Genomic DNA, 21,278 nt, shown 5'->3' on the forward strand with positions numbered 1-21,278 from the left:
TGATACATCATTAGTAACTGAAGTTCACAGTTTACATTAGGGTTTAATTCTTGTGTTATACATTATAAGAGTTTTACAAACGTATAATGCCATGTATCCGTCATTACAGTAATGCACACAACCATTCCACTGCCCTAAAAGTCCCCTTGCTTCATTCACGTTTTAATTCTTCCTTTTTTCCCTCCCCCTTTCCCATAGTAACTACTGGTCTTGTTAATGTCTCGGTAGTTTTGCTTTTTCTAAAATGTCATATAGTTGAAGCCATACACGATAAAGCCTTTTCAGAACGGCTTCTTTCACTTAGTAATATGCGATTAAGGCTCTTCTATGTTTTTTTATGGCTTGACAGCTCATTTATTTTCATTGCTGAATAATATTTTATTGTCTGGATGTACAGAATTTATTTACTTATTTACATATTGAAGGATATCTTGATTGCTTCTGAATCTTTGCACTTATGGATAAAGCTGATATAAACATTCATGTGCAGGTTTTATGTGGTGTGTTCATTTGTTTTTTAATAGCAATTTCTAACAACTGATTTTCCAGTTATTGAAAGTTGCTCTTTTGATGTGAAGAGCATACAAACATTTTATAAAATATTCAACACTTTATAGCTTCAAACGACCCTAAAGTGGCTGATATTCACGTTATGGATCACCTGATCTAAATCTCAGAGTCTTAGAAGAAAATGCAAAGATCTCAAGCAGTGAAGTAACCTGTTTATACACAGTCAGCTGACAGCAGTAGCACCACTGAGAAGCTAAGAGGGATGTTCACTCTCAATCCAGTCTACTTACATGACTCTGCTTCCATGGCCAGAAACAGACATATGGTGGTCCCAACCCTTTACAGGATGAAATGGGTGGGCTTACAGATCATGGCCCCTTGAGGGAAACAGAAGAAGAGATGAAATTCAAACAATGAAATATTGGGGAAGGTGTCCTGTTTATTTTTAGAGTCCCCCAGACTGAAAGAGCGTGACGGGGAGAGGAAACCCCTGAAGCTGGTGCAGCAGGAAATGTTTGCAGAGCACAAAGAGTTGTTTTGGTTTTGTTTGTGGGTAACATCGGAGGAAAGGCAACCCATGCAGATAGTTCTGCTTATCAAAAGCTCTTCTGCATCCCCCCAAACCATAATGAGTGGGATTTTAATTAAAGACAGCTCATTGCTGAGCTTGGTCCTGTAGAGAATAATAATTGTGGAAGTTGGAGAAGGGAGAGAGTGATCTGGTACCAATGAATACTTCTTGCTCTTTCTACTGTGAAGAGTGAAGGCAGTGGACTGTCCTTCTCCAACAGTGGTGTTAACAGGCTTCCAGCTTTCTTCTTTTACCGTTGGCTTAAAGTTGAATGAAGAGTCCCAATTCACTTGTACCTTGAACTACAGAGAAGGACATGGAGATGGGAAAAAGAAGAGAGAGGAAGAGAAAGAGGAAGAAAATATTTTCCCCTATTTTTGTATTAAGAAACTGTGTACAAGGGGAATTTCTAGTATTTTACTTTTTCTTATACATTTTCTAGTAGCATCAATTATTTAATGGCTTAATTTTATAAGAACTTGAAAATTCTACAAACAAAATGTTATGGTTACCACAAATGCAACAAAATAACATGTTTTTTTAAAACTCTCACTGTCACCTTCATGTTTTGTCTAAGGAGAAATAGATGTTTATGTCACAGACACCAGTGACTCTATTTTATATCATTCACTGCTAGTTGGACTTAGAGCACTTTCTGAATATGGAAACCTACTCACTGGGTAACATGAAGTGATTGAAAAACGATTTAAAACACCACAGTGCTGGATAGTTTTAAGTTTAACATAGATAGTATAACTCACGAAATTCTTACAAATATAAATAAATGAAAATAATGAATTTCTTGTGAAAAGAAAATGTTGAGCTACACGTTACCATGGATACTAGATGTTGCTTAGAGTCTTGTTCTTTTTTTAGCAAAGACCACCGCAAACACTAAAACCGTGCTGTATTCTCAATACCCTGTTCAATTTATGAGACAAAATTGTACATACTTTGCTACAACTACATTTTAATGCATTATTTTCTTGCTGGTGGAAGGCAGAAACAATGATATGTGAAGCCATGTGTTTTAACAACCCTGGCAAAACTACCATGACTACATGTGAGGCCACGCAAATGATATTTGGTTTGCAAATTACAGTTTTTCCCATGATCCCGGGAAACTTCCAGAGATACTGGGACAATATCTACTTAATGCTCTCTTAAATACGAATTGCATGTAAGGTTTGTTAGTTCAGTTTCCTTTGCACTGAGCTTTGATTATTGACTAAGTAATTTTTAGGCCATAGATGAAATTATTAAAAGAAATTGTATTACGGAGGTCTATACAATTAGCTTAGTACATATTGGTTTACTTTTATGAAATTCTAAAAATAAAAGAGAAGGTAAATTATTTTATAGGTCATTTTCCATATATTAGAGTAATAATAGAGTATGGTTTATCTCAAATAGGAGTCAGGTTCCTGTAGTTCTTTATGTTATTTGTCCTTGCCAACTCTTTGGTAAACATTCAGTGATAGGGTCAGTCATAGGTGATAACAGAGAGTCTACCCACTGAAAAGCCTAAAACACTAAGTCTTAATGAGGCAATTTTAGTGCTAACAGAGTGTAAGTCTACCAGGAAGAGGAAAAGCAAGAGGAGCCTAAGGTTGGGGAAAGTGGTAGCAATGTTACTACAGATTTCACCTTGACTTTCCTTTTGTTATTTTTGCTGCCTACCTCCAACCTACCAACTTATTTGACTTAAGTACACCATTTTAGCACATTGAACATGGTGGCTCTGCTTCCATTCCACACTTTCAAAATGATTTGGCAAACTAAGTGGGTGATGAAAAAGCAAGGGTTCCATTATACAGAAATGAGAATGCTTAGAATATGAGGTCTGTCCAGAAGGTATCCAGCCATGTAATATGAAAAATAGAGACATTTATTGAAAAAGATACAAGATACAAGAAATGTTGTACATAAGACAATGATGCCTCAGTCCCCTTCAAAGTAGGCACCTTGGGACCTACTCATAGGTAGGTCCCATAGATAGGTAGATGCTCATAGACAGGAAGATTCAATATTGTCCATATGTCAGTCCTCAAGTTGACTTACAGCTTTAATGAAACCCCAAACTCCCAGTAAGTTAGTTTGTGGGTATCATAAGTAGATTTAAAGTTTATATGAGAGGCAAAAGAATTGCCAACATAGCATTGAAGGAAAAGAAGAAAGTTGAAAAATTAACACTGTCTTACTTTAAGACTTACAGTAAAGCTATAATAATTAATACAGTGTGGTATTAGCCAAAGAATAGCCAAGTAGGTCAATGGAAGCACATGGGGAACCCAGAAACAACTCACCTAAACAGACAACTGATCTTCGACAAAGGAGCAAAGGCAACACAATGGAGCAAAGAAAGTCTCTCAACTAATGGTGCTGGAACAATAGGATATCCACCTGCAAAAAAAAAAAAAAAGAATCTAAACGCAGACCTTACACCTCTTCACAAAAGTAAACTTAACATGGATCATCAGCTTAAATGCAAAACATAAAAATAAAAATGCCTAGAACATAATAGAGAAAATCTACATAATCTTAGATGTCATGAGGACTATTTAAATTAAAAAGGCACAGTTCATGAAAAAAATAGTAAACTGGACTTCCTTAAAATGAAAAACTTATGCTCTTCACATGTGAAAGACAATATCAAGTTAGAAGACAAGCCACAGACTGGGAGAAAATACGTACAAAAGATACTTCCAAGTGGTTTCTCTAGTGTAGTACTTACCATGTTTGCCTCATAAAAGATACTTTTGATAATAGACTGCAATTCAAAATATACAAGGGACTCTTAAAACACAAAGTTGAGTAAGAAGACATTCTGATTTTTAAAAATGGGCCTTAACGGACACCTCACCAAAGAAGACACACGGACGACACAAAGAGCATATGGAAAGAAGCTCCACGCCACTTTTGTCCTCAGTGGAATGCAAACTGAAATCACGATGAGACACTGCACCACATCTGTTAGACTCACCGACATCCAGAACACAGATGACCGCCAGTGTGGGCCAGGGTGCAGAGCAGCAGAAAGCTTTGCACACTGCCAGGGGATGCAAAATGGTACAGCCACTGTGGAAGGGTTTGATGGTTTCTAGTAAAACTAAACACACTCCTACCACATGACCCAACAATCACGTTGCTTTGCATTTATCCAGAGGATTTGAAGACTTGTGTCCACAAAAATCATGCACACAGATATTTATAGCAGCTTTATTCATAATTGCCAAAACTTGAAAGCAACCAAGATGTCTTTCAGTAAGTGATGATAAATAAACTATGATGTATCCAGATAATGAAACATTATTCAGTACTAAAAAGAATGGAGCTATGAAGCCATGGGAATAATAGAGGAAACTTAAATGCATATTACTAAGTGAAAGAAGCAATACAAAAAGGCTACATACTGTATGATTCCACTATGTGGCGTTGTGGAACGGCGAAACTATGGAGACAGTGAAAGGATCAGTGGTGGCCAGACCAGGGGTTAAGGACGTGGGAAGGGTGCATTGGCAAATCATGGAGAGTTTCTAGGGTAGTGAAAATACTCTGTACGATACTATAGTGATGGATACATGTCATCATACACTTGTACATACCCATAGAATATACGACACCAAGAGTGAAGCCTAAAGCAACCGTAGACTGCGGATGACAAACGTGTGTCAGGGTAGATTCATCAATCGTAACAAACACACCACTCCGGTGGGGAGTGCTGATGGCAGGTGAGGCTGTGCGTATGTGGGACGAGGGAGTATATGGCAGATCTCCGTACCTTCTACTCCATTTTGCTGTGGATCTAAAAGTGCTCTAAAAATAAGGTGAACTTTAAAAATCATATAGTAAAAAAGGAAAATAAGTATTTCCATAAATTTCGGAGTTTGATTATTGGGTTTTTACTGATGACATGAACTGTGACCTGAACGTGTTATTAGGCACCAATGAAGTGGTAAGAAACCCTCTACTAGGCATTTTCTTTTTCATCCTTAGGTCCGACGTTGCCATTTTGTATAACGATCGATCTGTCCTTGAAAATCACCATGTGAGCGCAGCTTACCGACTGATGCAAGAAGAAGAAATGAATGTCTTGATAAATTTATCCAAAGATGACTGGAGGTGAGTTTAAAGGGAAACCTAGAGGAAATGTAATTTTAGGGAAAAGTTAAATTACGTGACAAGGTGAAGAAAACAGATGAAAATTAATCCCTTACATATACTGTTGTGAGTGGAAATCAGACACCTCCAGGGGACCCCAGGGAGAGCATTCCAGGGACCCGCTCAGGAGGTGGGGTCTTGTGGCGAGGTTTATTCAGGCGGAACTAGAAGGTGCTCCTTGGGTTTCCGATGTCCCATCACTGTCTATCCCACGATGGAAAAAGCCCAACCTTGTCTTCAGCAAGGCCAAACAAAGGCCAGCTCCAGAGTTGCTGTTTTATATTAGGGCTTCGTTGTTAGGAGCCCATGTGTCTGCTGCTGGTCCACATGATTGTGTGTGTGTGTTCCTGGCTGTGAGAGAGAATGCAGGAATGAAGGGGCAAGCGCAGGTCACCGAGTGAGAGAGTGAGTGCTTCTTTGTTCCCCTGGGGTTATAACCAGGAGGTTTTTCGAAATAACTAATCAACACCCCAAGCTTTTGCTGCCTTACTGTGGTCTTCCCTCTAGACTGACAGGTCTCTATGGTCAAGCACCTCCCCCAGCAGCCTCTGCCAATCAGGTACCAGATGGCGGGGCATGGGGGAGGGAGGAGTGTCAACTCCCTTTGTGGAGAAATGCTGTGATCTCCTGGGGTGTGAGGCTGTAGCTTCCTGGCTAAGCAAACAAGCTTATGCTCCTCAGTTTATTGAACACGATGTCTAATTCCCTTTGCTTTCTTTATTAACATCTAGACAACTAGATGCTAGCAATATTACAAACTTAATTCCCCTTGACCGGATGACTCTGAGGAGATAAGCACCTAGAAGACTTTGTTCAGGACCCAAGCTCTGTTAGATGGAGTTGAACAGACCAATTATTTTCAGACCAATGCAACATCTACAGACATCAGAGCCAATCTAAAAGATGACACACCATGAAACAAATACTTTAAGATACATAGTTTTATACTATCTGGAGTGTAACTCTGCTCAATTCTATCAATACGTGATCCTACATAAATTCAAAATATTAATGTCATAATAATTCCTTCATTTGTTACTTTTCTCTGTGTGGAGGTTAGCTTTTTTAAAAAAACAAAGAAGTCACTATTACAAATATACTAAAGGGTACAGAAGTGAATTTTACCTGTTTCTCCAAAGCATCTGTCTTCTTTTTAAAAAATTGCATGGAATGGAGATACTTGTTACCAGTTAGGGGAAAATAACAAGATGCACCTTGAACACAGCAGAACTTTGTCTCCTTTCTTCCTAATTGCTCGGTTATCATCACCCCCTTCAGTTGACTATAGGGTTGCCAGATTTAGCAAATAAAAACAAAGGACATCCAGTTAAATATGAATTTCAGATAAACGTAGAAATTGTTGAGTGTTGTAGATCCATAATAGTTTATGGAGTCCTGGCTGGTGTAGCTCAGTGGATTGAGCACGGGCCTGCGAACCACACGATCGAGGTTCGAGTCACAGTCAGGGCACATGCCGGGGTTGCAGGCCAGTTCCCAGAAGGGGACTCAGGAGAGGCAACCATACACTGATACTTATCTCCTGTCTCCTTCCCTTCCCCTCTAAAGATAAATAAATAAAAATTTTAAAAAATAGTTTATGGAAACTACATATATGGAAGGAAGGAAGGAAGGAAGGAAGGGAGGGAGGGAGGGAGGAAGGAAAATCCTTTCTTGTTAAAAGTCAGTTAATGGGTAGAAAAGCTTCCCATTCAAATGCAAAATACCCAAGAGTTTGTTTTTAATCTTTAAATCAAGGCACAGAGAAATGTCCAAAGGGGAAAAAATACCTGTGATCTAGAATTGCCTTTAAATAAATAAATTGATTGATTATTAATGAAAGGTTAATTTAGGATTTAAAAGAATCCTAATTTCCCTTGGTTACTTTTTCCAAATATTGATGGTCCTGGATTTTCAAGGCTGCTTCTGCACCTTGGAAACAGGTATAAGATGGAGAGTTGAGGGAGGGGCGGGGGACGTGGGAAGGGAGGAGACGTCTTGTTTTGGGAATCCAGGTCAGGCTATTTTGTTCTGCAGAAAACAGTAGCCCTAGAGGGCTTCCAGCCTGGGAAGGCCAAAGTGACCACTGCTGGGCTAGCTGCACCGTAGACGTACAAAGGTAGAAGTGGTGAGGCAACTTTGGAGGTATTTCCTAAGGTCTGAAAGATTGACTTGACTATTTACATACAGAGCATTGATTTCTTCAACAGTGATTTTCATTTCACAGAGTTAACATTTATATTCCTATTCCTTTGAGTTAAATTTTTTCCTTCTCAAAGTTGATTCTGTTCCTATTAAACAATATTCTTTAACATTTTAAATATTTTATTCTAATACTTTATTCTTGTATTTTTTGTAAATTTCCATATAGTAACTTCTCAGTCATCCTAATCGAATATTTTTATATGATTGTTTTTTACAATTACTATATACATTATAATATTGTCGAATTTAACAGATCCAACAGTTTCCAAAAGCTATAATTTTGCTACTATAAACCTAACATTTTACCAAGAATTAAAATATGGATAGGTTTTTAAGGGCTTGCACGTTCTCTGTTTGCATATCTGTTTATTTCTTAAGGTGCCTGTAGTAACTGCAATCTCAACAATATTAAAATTTTGGCAACAATAATTCATAAATAAAGTAACATTTCCCTTGAGAACTGTTTTGTCTAGTTTATTGACGTGTTTTAGTAGATTACTGATAATACCTAGCATTTACTGATTAGTTATCTACAAAGCACAATGGTTTTTTTTTTTAAATATTTTATTTATTTATCTTTTTAGAGGGGAAGGGAAGGAGAGAGGAAAGAAACATCAATGTATGGTTGCTTCTCATGCATCCCCTGCAGGGAACTGGCCTCTGCCGGAAACTGGCCTGCAACCTAAGCATGTGCCCTGACTGGGAATCGAACCGCGATCGTCTGGTTCGCAGGCCCGCGCTCAATCCACTGAGCTACACCAGCCAGGGCCAAAGCACAATGTTTTTATTAGATTTACAGACTTTATAAAACTTCAGTCTCATTTTTCCTTAGTTAATGTAAATATGTTGGGTTCATTGCTCTTACTGTAGTATGGGTCTCTTCAGAATTTCAGAAGAAAAATGTAATTTAGAATAGCTTTATAATCTCTAATAATTTCCCTTCCCTTAATATTTAGCCAAAGGTAAATGTGAACTATCATGGCTCACATCTAAAACTACAACTGAATTGAACACCCATAATTTTCAGCAAGAACCTGCTATATGAAATTGTTTTTAAAAACAAGTATTTTCTGCCCTGACTGGTGTAGCTCAGTGGATTGAGCGTGGGCCTGCGAACCACATGATCGAGGTTCGATTCCCAGTCAGGGCACATGCCTGGGTTGCAGGCCAGTTCCTGGCAGGGAACACACCAGAGGCAACCATACATTGATATTTCTCTCTCTCTCCTTCCTTTACCTTCTAAAAATAAATAAATAAAATCTTTAAAAAAAAAACAAGTAGTTTGATCATACCATCTTCAGGTAACTTACTCTACAGGTCACACCACACAATTAAAATAAAATATGTTTTCCCATATGAGTGACTACAGGGTGGGGCAAAAGTATGTTTATGAGTACAATTGCTTATATGTAAAATATCACAATAAGTAATAAATAATAATACAAGAATAAATCCTGTGTTTCACATACTTACAACTGTAAACCTGCTTTTGCTACCCGCTGTATTTTAACTCTCTGTACTGAGCAAGCCATGAATTGTGGAAGATGCAAGCTAGCTGAGGCAGCTTACTTTGTACTTAGTGTGAGAATGAGGTATTCACCTATAGGTTTGTGATGCGGCCCCCATATTTACAATGTCTCAGCTAATATTTCAGTGGTACTGACAAGTCTGTTTATGACATGCAGGGTCAGGGTCTCGAAAGCTGAAGCTGAAACCTGCCTCCCACCCCCCCTTACATTAGCGTCTTAGTTTTCCAGGGTTCCAAGGCAGAAGGCTGGCACCGGGCACTGCTCCCAGCACCAGCCTTGGGAGTAGAACTCCTGGTGTGGATCTTATCTCTGCTCTGTACTACCGGTGTGACTGAGCAAAGGACTCGATCGTCTGTGGTAGCAAATAATACCCTCTCACAGTGTTGTTACAGAGATTAAATGTCTTTACAAAGATTAAAAAGTGCCCAGAACACTGCCGGAGTGAATAAATGCTGTATAAATGCCTCGGGAGGAGGACCAGGACTCGGGCAATCTGGGACGGAGGCGAGTCTCCCCGCAGGGTCAGGAAATAGGGTTGTTCTGAGGTGTTGCAGGAAAGGAATTTCAGGGACACTGTGTAGGAGGGTTTTAAAAGATTGTGGCAAGTTTTATTAGAGTGAAAAGCGACAGTACGCTGTTGGAGAGGCAGAGAGTGGGCAGGCTATAATCGTGATTGCTTCGAGCTCCTTGCTGTCTCCATTTATTTTCTTGGGTTCAGAAAAGTGCAGGCTTTCTTTCAAACTGTTCAACCTCTTTCCTAGCTTTTTCCAGCCTGAGCTGGTGCCCTCCCCATCCAGGCCCTTTCCTGGATTTTCTGGAGTTTTGTTCCCTTATCCCATCTGATCTTTCCCCAGCGTTCCCCTGGCTGCACTCCTCTCCGTTACGGTTACCATTATGGCCCTACTGCCTGCACATGCCTCATGGTCCTGCTCCGTCATTTAGTTCCGACAGCTCACGTGCTTAGTACAAGGAATTTCCTTTCCCATTTTTCTCCCTGCCCCAGTTAATCCAGCGGAATGGTGCCCTAATGTGACTGAAAAACATCTTTCTCACCTACTCTGACGCCCAGGTGCACTGTGAAACTGTTGTTTCCTAGTTAATATGGTGTCTGGCTCCCTTCGCTTTCATTCATAACTGACTAACTGCCTAGTGTAACATCGAATATTAGGGGTTTTGTTGACAGCACCTACTGCGTTTGCGATAGTTTTTCTTTAAAACTGGTGAGGATCCTTTCAGACAGAAGCATGGTGTTTAGGATTTATGGGTGGGGGTCGATGTAGGTGTGGGTGGAGAGAGCATCCAGTTCTTGAAAGGGAGATGTCCAACAGCCTCCTTCACACATTGCTCTCCAGGCAACTTCCTAAATCCTTAATGTTAAAAGGGAAAGGGATGTAAACTTTTAAAAGTGCCTTTATATTTAAAAAGTACCTTCTTTTGTGTTCATACCTATTAAGAAAAATAAAAATGTAATCAGCATTATTTCAGGAAGGGCTCCTGTTGAGAACACTAAAGGGCTAAATGAACCTTTTTTCTTTCGATGACTCTGCAGGGATCTTCGGAACCTAGTGGTTGAAATGGTTTTGTCTACAGACATGTCTGGTCACTTCCAGCAAATTAAAAATATACGAAACAATTTGCAGCAGCCTGAAGGGTAGGTTATTTTCTTTTGTGACGTTAGAGTTCTGTGGGTTTGGACTCAGAGAGAACTGTAACTGCTTACCTTGTTCTGATGATTTGTGTATGTCCCTGGTTTTACAGGATTGACAGGGCCAAAACCATGTCCCTGATTCTTCACGCAGCAGACATCAGCCACCCGGCCAAGTGCTGGCAGCTGCACCACCGGTGGACCATGGCCTTGATGGAGGAGTTTTTCCGACAGGTGCATCTTTCACACTCTGCAAAATGTTTTTGGAAATAGTGGCTGTGCATGTTGACATATATATGTCTGTACAGAATGGCTGTAATGTGTTCTTGGACTTTAGGCAAAATGTGTTAATCCTTCAGATAAATGTATTTTAAAACCTTGCATGGTACAATACATATGTTAAAAAGAGACCTGATAGTGAATCTCAGATATAGGAAGGAAGGAAGGAAGGGAATTAGAGTTGTTCTCTGTTATTAAGAGGAAAATGCTAGAGTAGAGATACATGAAGCACTACATATTAAAAAATGGTAAAGTGGCCAAAAGCAAAATTTAAAACTTCTGCTCTTATAAAAATACTATTAGGAAAAGCAAGCCATAGAGCTAGAGAACATTATTTGTACTACAAATAGCCATCCAAGAGCTTGTTCCCTGAATGTATGAAGAACATCTACAAATCAATAACAAGAAGAGAATCATCCCAACTTGATTACACACATCACAAAATACACACGTGGGTAGACAGTATATTCAAGCATGATCATTATCATTACTTATCAAAGAACTATAAATTAAAACCACAATGAGATAGAGTACATCCTCACTAGAATGGTTAGAACTAAAAAGACTGACAATATTAAGTATTACTTAGAACAACTGCAAGGGTCAGGCATTGCTGATGGGAGCATAACTCATTGTAGCCCATCTGGAAAACTACTGGTTAGCATGTGTGAAGGTTCAGCTTAACATCCCCTATGACCAAGCACGTTCATCCATAGGTGTGTAACCCAGATAACTTAGTGCTTATGCCCACGGAGCGTCCTGTTGGGAGTAGCTGTAACAGTAGTAGTTATGATAACCCACATTAGAAACGGTCCAGATGCACATCAAGGATAGGAATAGACAAATAAATCATGGTACAGTCACACAGTGGACTATCATACAGTAAAAACTGGACTAAATATAAACAATAATAAATCTCAAAAAATGCATACTGTATGACTCCATTTGTATAAAGTTAAAAAACTGGCACAATTAATCTATGCTGATGGAAGTCTGAACAACGGGTGCCTGTGTGGACTGGGATTCACTGGAAGACATTAGGGAACTCTCTGTGTGGAGGGTAGAGTGAACATTTTTTATATCTTAACTAAATGTTATTTACACAAGTGTGTTCATAATTAATATAGGTAAGATTTGAACATAAATTGTTCCTGGACTTAGAAAATAATATGTAAGAATAAAAGCACTTCATTAATGCCTGGAAGAACTCTAAAAAATCACTGTGTTAAAAGATATATCTCTACTAAATCCCAGACACTCTTGAAAATTATGGATAAATCTCCAAATAATAGCATAACTTGTATTATTCCTGTCTTTTATTGATTTCAAACTAGACAAAGCATAATTGACAGAATCGTGATAGGAATGAATTCAATGCAATTACGTGCAGATGTTTTTGAGCTTCATCTTATTCTTGAATTTTCTGGAAAGATGACAGATACCAACAATGAAGCCTCCAGCGTGCGGTGCTTTTTGACACTGAATTTCAGGGTGGGAAGAAATCGCAGCCTTCGCTAAGGCTGCTTAGCTCCCCTGTCACTCTCAGGGCTCAGTAAACAGTGACTCAGCTATCTGAATATTAATGTTTAAAGCATATTCAACACAAAAGGTCAAGTCTTAGAATAGGTATAATAACATCGTGCTTGATTTTGTGATCTACATTTTTTAGATTGTGCTACTTAGAGGAAGGAGGTATCGGGTTTTTGTTTTGTTTTGTTTTGACAGGACTCTTGGTGAGCAATGAAAGATATTTGTGTAGCCCCAAAGTGTCCAGAAATGACAGTCTTTGCTTCTATGTCTTTAATGTAGGTGACAATATACCCATCGCCCTAAGGAGAGGAAAGCATATATGTTACTATGGGCTGTTAGAAAATCAAACCATCTCTGCTAGCATTGCCTCTTTTCTTCAACTACAAAAATCCTCTCAGATCACAATAAATTGATATAAGATTTTGGTTTTCGATGCTGGAATCTCGTAGCTCTTTGTCTCATGATTTTTAAAAGTAAATGACATTCCAATCCCCTTCAGAAGCATATATAGCAAAACAGGAGAATGTGGAGTTAAAGGTCAACATGAATGAGTTTCTACTGGCAACAAACCTGTTTCACAAGCAAAACAAGTTTATGAGACTTTTGCTGAGATATGCCCTTGAATCCCACAGGTAAAACGCCTTCGTGCATTCAGTTAACCAGCGAGTCTCTCAGTACTCGCGTTTTCTTAGCCACACCGCGTATTTTAGCCCTTTGGAGGTGGATACAGCAATGAACCGGAAGCTCCTTGGTGTATGCTTTGCTCCGAGTGCATTTGACACAAGCTATTTAACTGGATCTGTGTATCTCTGCAGAAGTCCTAGACACTGGCAGGACTGCGATAGTTCTATGTTTTTTCCTATTCTTGCTCACCCTCGGATCACCACTTGTGAAAGAAACTCTCACTTTGTAGAATCCGCAGTGCCGAGAGATCCCTTCTCATTACGCAGCCCAGTGACTGGGGGTTTTAATCTCAGACTGTCAAAATAGCACTTTTACAAAGCAATTTGAATATATATATTCCTTCATGTCTTTGGAATGTACTAAAACGCGAAATGTTGTGTCACGTGATCCACTGTTCATGCTAGAGCATTTGAGGCAAATCAGCCAAGGCTGCCCAGAACTCATCGCTGCCCTCAGCGGCAGTATAAGTGTAAACATGGTGTGTTTCTTATTAAAGAAAGTGTTTTATGTGTATTGAACAAGCATAAGAAGCCTGATAATTCCAAAGTAAGAGATAATTGGACTTAGCTTCAGAAAACCCAAGTCCAAGCCTAGCTTTCCATCTTTCCAGGAGAGGGAATATGAGTCTTCACCTTCTTACCTATAAGATGGTATTAATTCCACTTTGCTTCCACCCAGAATAGTTGTGAAGAACAAAATGATAGAATAAATGTGAGAGGTCTTACAGACATAATACAAATACGAGGAATTGGTATTATTTGTTATTTCTTGCAATCTACTTTAAGCTGTTTTTTTTTCCAGGCAAAGTATTACAGAGCCATTGCTATTTTTGTTATTTTACAAAATATCATTTCAGTAAGTAAAGTATTTAAGTAAGTATTAAGTAAGTTAAGTAAGTATTTAGCTAAGTGGATACTTACTCAAGGCCAAACTTTGAAGGTCTGGCTGTAATTTAGAAAACCCATTCCCAACACAACCACGTTTTAAAAATTAACCAATTAAGAGGAGTATTTTTTCTTTGCTCTGTGGAATATTTCTTAGACTTGAAATTTATTCAGTAGGTTTTTAACAAAATTAGAGACTGGATATTAATTCAAAAATAGAAAAACTAGTAAGAGAAAGAAGTGATTTTTAGAATCAAGAGCAACAACAAAATGTATGTGTGTATGTGTGTGCACATAAACCCACACTTGTATATCTTTCTGTATAAGTGTACGTACACATAGGCATAAATTATTTTTTCAGAAACATCCAGAGGAATTTTGGGATGTGTTGACTTCTAAATCAATTTCTTATTAATTTGTCTACCAAGTTTATTTCATCTAACAAAAGGGCTTAAGTAGACATGAACAATTTATTCTTTATTTTATTTTTTAAATTTTCTTTTCTTTAATTGTTCTATTACAGTAGTCCCAATTTAGAAGACAAGCCAGTGTAGACCAAGCTGTGCGTATCACCCTTTAAAATCCCATCGGTGTTAGCCCTTGGTGTAACTACTTCAGGTAGACTTTCTAAAGTCACAGCAAACTGGACGAGAAGAGTTCAGAATTGTTTCTGAGTCTGCAGTCTTGAGAAGCTCTTACTTTTGACTCTTGAGTCAGCAGCTGGTGGTAAAGAAGACAAAGCAGGTCCTTGTCCCCAAGGCATGTTCGCAGCACCGCTGTGCCGTCATCAACACAGTTAATGCCCTTTCTGAGCGTCCACACAGGTCAACACCGTTGCTCCTGCCTTCTGACCAGAATGGGAGCCTTTGGAAAGTGCTCCGTTCATTTCAGCTGTGGCTGATCTCACTGAGAGATCAGAGTTGTACACGTGCCAGCCAGGAAAACAACCATCAGTAAAGGAAGACAGGTTTTTACTTCTTAGTCTCTTCTTGACCAGACAAAGTAGGTTGGCAAGATAACAAGAAGTTAATAGAGTTAAAAAATAGTCACTGCCATTAAAATTTGTTCATACTTCATAATAAATGAACCCTATGACTAAGTGAGGTTTTTCCTTTTTCATATAGTTGCTTTGTGAAACATGAAAAAATAATAAATATACATATAAAACTTACATTTACCAATAGGTATTACCTTTCAGCCAAGGAGAAACAAAAAAGCTGGAAATGCAAGTTATTGAGAAGGGAAGGTCAAAATGATTGTTTTATCCCAGATTGTACACACTTAGCCCCCTTGGGTTTCTTCAGTGTTGCTAGAGGTAGTATAAAGTGTGTTATTTAAAAATAAACCGTATTTCCTATAGTTATAAAAATGTAGCTTAGTTAGTATATTCTCAGCTATGGTTCTAGTAGCACAAATTTAGAGATACAACCAAAACATGTTCATGAATGTAAAGAACTGAAGCTATGAGCCAGGATAATAACTTAAAATTTAAAAATGAAAGCTTATAGTTTTAAAAAGAATGAATATGTAAATATCAATTATGCAAGGCATATTAATGCTTTGTAAACTATAACACTCACAAAAATATAATTAAATCCTATAAATTCAGCCAAAAATGAATGTTAGCTATAATAATCATTAAACATTTAAACCGTTTTGGTGACTTTCTTAGAATTTAGAAGGGCCTTTTTCAGGAGGGACGCAGAAAGGTAATTAGGTGACCTATTTTCCTTAAATAAGTTCTTCAGTGAAGACCAAATTACTGCAGCTGCCCCTCCTTTTAAATCTCAGTTCAATTCCCCTATAGAAATGTAGAAAGTTGTATTTGAGGGCAGATATGAGTTTGACCTTACGAGGTCCCCAAGCCTTCAGCCAAAGGCCTAACACGTTTGTTGTTGGTGTTGCTTCTGGGATTAAAGTTCAGGTTTCGGTGCAAAAAGCTTTCTTGAGATTTTCTACTTTACTTTTTCCTACCTTCTACCTGTCTTTAAAACTGTAGAAACTGTTTGACGTCAGAGAACAGTGAAAGAAAAGAAAAGAAAGAAAAGCCATTAAGTCCCTGGCTTCGACAGCTTGTGGATGGCTATCAGAGCATTTCACGCGGTTAGGAAAGCATCAAGGCAATGATTAGGACGTTGCCAGGGCCTTCCAGGGAAGAAATCTCGGCAACCCCTGAGGAACCCCAGAGACAGGTGTGAGCTGTCAGGCTGAGCAGGAAGACCTCCTTGCTCTCCATGCCAACAGGGGCGTTTCTCCCACGTTCACACCTGCAGACTCCTCCCAGAGGACAGGGCAGAGATCCAGGGAGATAACTGAGTGTCATTGGTTAATTAGTTGAGTCTAGTGACGTTAGGGTCCTGTAATTTTGCTCCAATCACTTATGTGAGTCAGTACCTCAGAACATACGTGTATTCAGTAAGTTACTGATCTTTAAAACTATATATGGCCTCCTAAAACAGCACAAATGACAGCACAACCTCCACAAAGAGCTTGTTGGCATGTACAGTCGCTTAGGTCACCCCAGGGTAATTCTATTTGGTAGATACTAGTATATCTTTATTCCTAAAATAAGTAGGCCAAAATTAGCGAGGCAGGTAACAGATNGAAGACCTCCTTGCTCTCCATGCCGACAGGGGCGTTTCTCCCACGTTCACACCTGCAGACTCCTCCCCGAGGACAGGGCAGAGATCCAGGGAGATAACTGAGTGTCATTGGTTAATTAGTTGAGTCTAGTGACGTTAGGGCCCTGTAATTTCGATCCAATCACTTATGTGAGTCAGTACCTCAGAACATACGTGTATTCAGTAAGTTACTGATCTTTAAAACTATATATGGCCTCCTAAAACAGCACAAATGACAGTACAACCTCCACAAAGAGCTTGTTGGCATGTACAGTTGCTTAGGTCACCCCAGGGTAATTCTATTTGGTAGATACTAGTATATCTTTATTCCTAAAATAAGTAGGCCAAAATTAGCGAGGCAGGTAACAGATGAGGAGAGCCAATTTTAGCCAAGGCTATGGAATATCTGAAGCACCAGAGACACTGCATTTTACCATGTATAACAGGCACCCGCATTTTGGGTGCATCATACATGAGATCATGCAGTCATTATACCATTTTAATGCACATGCTTATTTTTTCCCTCAAAAATTTGAGCAAAAAATGTGCATTACACATGGCAAAGTACAGTAGCCAGCTGAACAACGGTAATTCAGTGCTGTGTCTTGGGACTCCAAGGCCCATGGTCCTAGTAATTCCCTTTCATCTGTCCATGAAGCTGGGTATAAACATGGCTTCCAAATGGAGTGGATGTCATTATTCCCTAGGGGAATGAGGACAGTTGATGGGAGAGGACACAGAAATGCTACTCCCTATTTGCTTTAAGTCCTGGCCTGGTGAAATGTTCCTGTGTGTAGCTGTTTCTTTGGGGACCATATCTAGATTTTCCCAAGCAATCATGACATCAAATTTCCCACTCCTCGTAATCAGAAGCATGGTTTAGAGGAAACGCACCAGAATACATAGTCAATAAAACATTAAAGCCAATAAAATCTATTGACATGATGCTGTAAAAGTCACGATGAGAAAATGATGGAGAAGCAGAGTGAGTGGAAGCTCTGAGCCCTCAGACAGTGGCCCAACAGTTACCTGGACTTCATGACTGAGCAAGAGTCAAGGCCCCTGCCTTTGTCTCCTGATTTCCGAACCTGACCATGAGTGAAGATACCCTTTGTTACTTGTTGTGGGAGATTCAAATAAAATGGGTTAATAAGCAGAAAGATGTTTCAAAATGCTCATAGAATGTTAATTTCCAAAAGCAGTGTAATTAAGAATTCCTGATACGGAATATCTGCTGATGTATTTGGCACAGAACAAAAAAAAGCAGAAAAATTTGTGAGCTGGATTGTTAATTAAATGTGAAATAACACACTGAGATAACTATTTTATGGTGACTTCAGAAAATTCCAAAGAGCAAGGTGTGTCTATAATTGAGATGCTGTACAGCAAAGCAGTCTCCACATGCTGAAAATGTCCCTTCTTCCTTTGGAATATGTTCCCAAAGCAGACCATCTGAACAGAATTATATAAACTTAGACTACAGCTTTTGGTGTTATCAAAATAAATAAATACACTGTGCCAGTTAAGAAACGAAAGTGGTGGCTTTTGGCTATGTATCTAGGCTGTTCGTTATCTGAGCTTCTCCAAACCAAGTCTGTGTACTAACGAGCTCTCCTTTTTGCAGGGAGATAAAGAAGCCGAGTTAGGGCTTCCGTTTTCCCCACTCTGTGATCGGAAGTCGACTATGGTGGCCCAGTCACAAATAGGTATGGGGGAGATGGGTGGTCACAGAGAGCGGGTGTGTGCTTGTCAGTTTTCAAATGGACGCACTGTGCTGCTCAAACCAGTGACTTCCATGAGAACCTCATTCCACAGTCATGATAAATTTGTTCTTTAGATACATCTAAATGTAAATCATAGGCTTTATTAAAACATTCTCTCAAAACGAGTTCAATAAAGCAGCATGAGTAAATTAAATTATTATTCTGTTTGTAATCCTTTTACAAAAAAGGATTTTAATCTTGTGGGAGAGCATTTTTTGCCATTTTGTGGCTGCTTATTGTTTTCTGTAATTTAATATTTTAAAGTAATAGAATAGAATTAATTTAATATTTAAATTTATAGAAATATTAATATTTCAGTTCTGTTATCACTAAGCATGCATAATATGTTTAATATGCTAACTCATATCCTTTTGGAAAGAATTCTTGCGATATGAATAGATAAGCTAACAATAAGAAATTTGTAAATTTCCATTTCCCACCATATTCTTTCTTTTTATTTGTAGTTCTGTTGGAGACTTCAAGTGCAGCCCATTATTAAAATGTATTATCGCTATGCTGCACAACTCAAATACCTGTAAAAGAGCCATCCCCTGGGCCAGCATCTGCATTACTCCATCAGGAGTAGAAGGCTGCCCCGCCCCTGCAGCTGGTGCAGCTCCCTCCCCACCCCACCCCGGCCAATGGGGTCAGCTCTAAGAAAGCTCCCTGCTCTGACCTCTCCCCCTTCCCACCCAATTCCCAACAGCTGGTTTTCTAGACACCATAACCCAGGTATCTATGTGCAGGTGTTGGTGTTGCAGGCTAAGGACCTCCTCAGGCAACCTGGGAGGAGCAGAAGTTTCTGAGACTTGTGGCTGTAATCGAAATTGCTGCTATGTTAGTACAGATGACCTCCTATTTGACAGCGGTATCCCAGGCATTTAAAAGCATAGCCAGAACGTTAAGTAGTGCCTGGGTGGCCAATTAACATTGCTTTGACCTCGAGGCACCGATTAATATACAAAACTATTAAAGTTTTTTTAATTAAAAATGTACCTTAATGTGTTCTATGACTAATCCAGTTATCTGAAATGTGAATTAGTTCTATCCGAACATCTGGCAGATGGGCCACTCTTCAAGTGCGGATGTTGCTTGAGATGCTATTACCTAAAAAGCCTCCCTCTAGTTACTCTCCTCTACTCAGTCCACGGCTCCCAGGCACGTTTCAGGCAATAAGCACTGGACTGCCGGGACCACCTCTCCTGGGACCTTGGGGGGGTTGAATGTGCACAGAGGCTTAGAAGAGTTTCTATTCTCCTCCACCCAGACACTGGGTGGTAAGTGCCCTATTCTCTTCGTGTCTCATTTTCTGTCTTGACGAGTACTGTAAATGTAAAAGTCTTTATTCGTTCTGACGTCTCCAAGCGGTGAGATGAACGCCATCTCTCAGAGATGGTAGGGTTCTCTTTGCCGATTCGACAGAGCACGCCCACACGCTGTGAACTAACACTTCACATCCAGAGAACAACAAACAGCAATATGAATATTAACATACTGGCAGAAAGCCCTGACTAATCAGAGGGGGAGAAAAAGTGGCTGATTTCCTATTACCTGAGAAAAAACTTCAGTTTCACTTTCTTTGAAGCTAAAATATTGTTTCTGCTTGGTCAGTAATAAAATTCAACAATCAAGTGATGCCTTTTCAGAAAGGGTGACGATTCCTTTCCTTGAGAAAGCCAAATATATTAATCTGGTTAGATGTGAATTCATTGTTAACAGGAAATAGTGTGATGCTGAACAGTAAGTAGGAAAGGTACTATACTTGAGTTAGCAAGCTTAAATTGAGGCACTTCCACTACTTGAGAGAATATTTTATGCAGCTGTTGGAACATCCTTGTACATTGTGTTGTTGGATGAAAATCATCACAAGGGGTAAATAAACCCAGATAGTTGATGCTTGCTATCAGGAGCATCAGAGACTCTCCGTTATTAGTATTTTCAGACTTCAGTAAATTGTAACATTTGAACTTATCTTTTTTTGCTTTTGTAGGTTTTATTGATTTCATAGTAGAGCCAACATTTTCTCTCCTGACGGACTCAACAGAGAAAATTATTATTCCTCTTATAGAGGAAGACTCAAAAACCAAAAATTCTTATGGAGCAAGCAGGTTTGATATTTTTTTGCTTTATTTTTTATCTTTGTGATGTTTCATAAACTTTCACTTATGATTATTATTTCTTATGTCTAGGCAGAAAATTCAAGAATTTTTAGATAGTAATGCCACCTAGTGGCCATGTATTATATTGCATATGCCTTTAAAATAAACTTGATTTCTGTTGCAAAAATCTCAAAGTATTAAGGTGTATGCCAGATAGTATTCAATACCAAAAAAAATAAAATTATTTGAATTTTTATTGAAGATGTAGGCATTATATTCTGGACATAGTAACATATCTGGTTGTGTTATTTTGTTTACAAACAAATCAATCACAACCATTTATATGGAAAGATATCTTTATCAAAGTTAGCCTTTCAAATGATATGAATACAATGAATATATATAACATGTCCATCATATATGCAACTTACATTATTTTAAACTTGATAGTTCATCAATAAATTTGCTAAGGGATATTACTAAAACTTCCAGTTGCAGAAAAATCACACTAAATCCCTACCCATCTAAACACACAACCCTTCCTAGTAGCACACTGACAGGCACCCTAAATGTTGCCCTAATGAGGAAACTGAGGAAATGTTCTACCTGAGGAAGAAGATGCAGGTCAGCCTGGAGGTTGCATGGTGGGGGAAGAAGGAGCAGGTCCATTGCCCACTTTGGGCTCCAGAAGTGCGATGCCTCTTTGGTGATGTTCATTAGTGGACTCGCTAGTAAGTGAGGTCACCCCAAGGTTCTGTTGCTCCCCTAAGGCCCCTCCACCCTCTAAAACATGAGCATCC

The 21,278-nt window shown here is 39.0% G+C and overlaps 1 protein-coding gene across 4 annotated transcripts in view; it reads left to right on the forward strand.

The window, feature by feature from the left end:
* PDE1A (phosphodiesterase 1A) overlaps nt 1–21,278 on the forward strand; it is a 437,635-nt gene that overhangs the window by 388,560 nt on the left and 27,797 nt on the right. For all 4 annotated transcript variants that reach the window (XM_037044340.1, XM_037044338.1, XM_037044337.1 and 1 more), the window contains 5 exons: nt 5,078–5,203; nt 10,523–10,624; nt 10,732–10,852; nt 18,241–18,322; nt 20,370–20,487. In XM_037044340.1, the coding sequence (XP_036900235.1) occupies nt 5,078–5,203; nt 10,523–10,624; nt 10,732–10,852; nt 18,241–18,322; nt 20,370–20,487 (549 nt within the window). The remainder of the gene's footprint in view (nt 1–5,077; nt 5,204–10,522; nt 10,625–10,731; nt 10,853–18,240; nt 18,323–20,369; nt 20,488–21,278) is intronic.

This window comes from Sturnira hondurensis, unplaced genomic scaffold (assembly GCF_014824575.4).
Source record: "Sturnira hondurensis isolate 20B ecotype Veracruz unplaced genomic scaffold, ASM1482457v3 Scaffold0004136, whole genome shotgun sequence".
Classification (NCBI taxonomy): Eukaryota; Metazoa; Chordata; class Mammalia; order Chiroptera; family Phyllostomidae; genus Sturnira; species Sturnira hondurensis.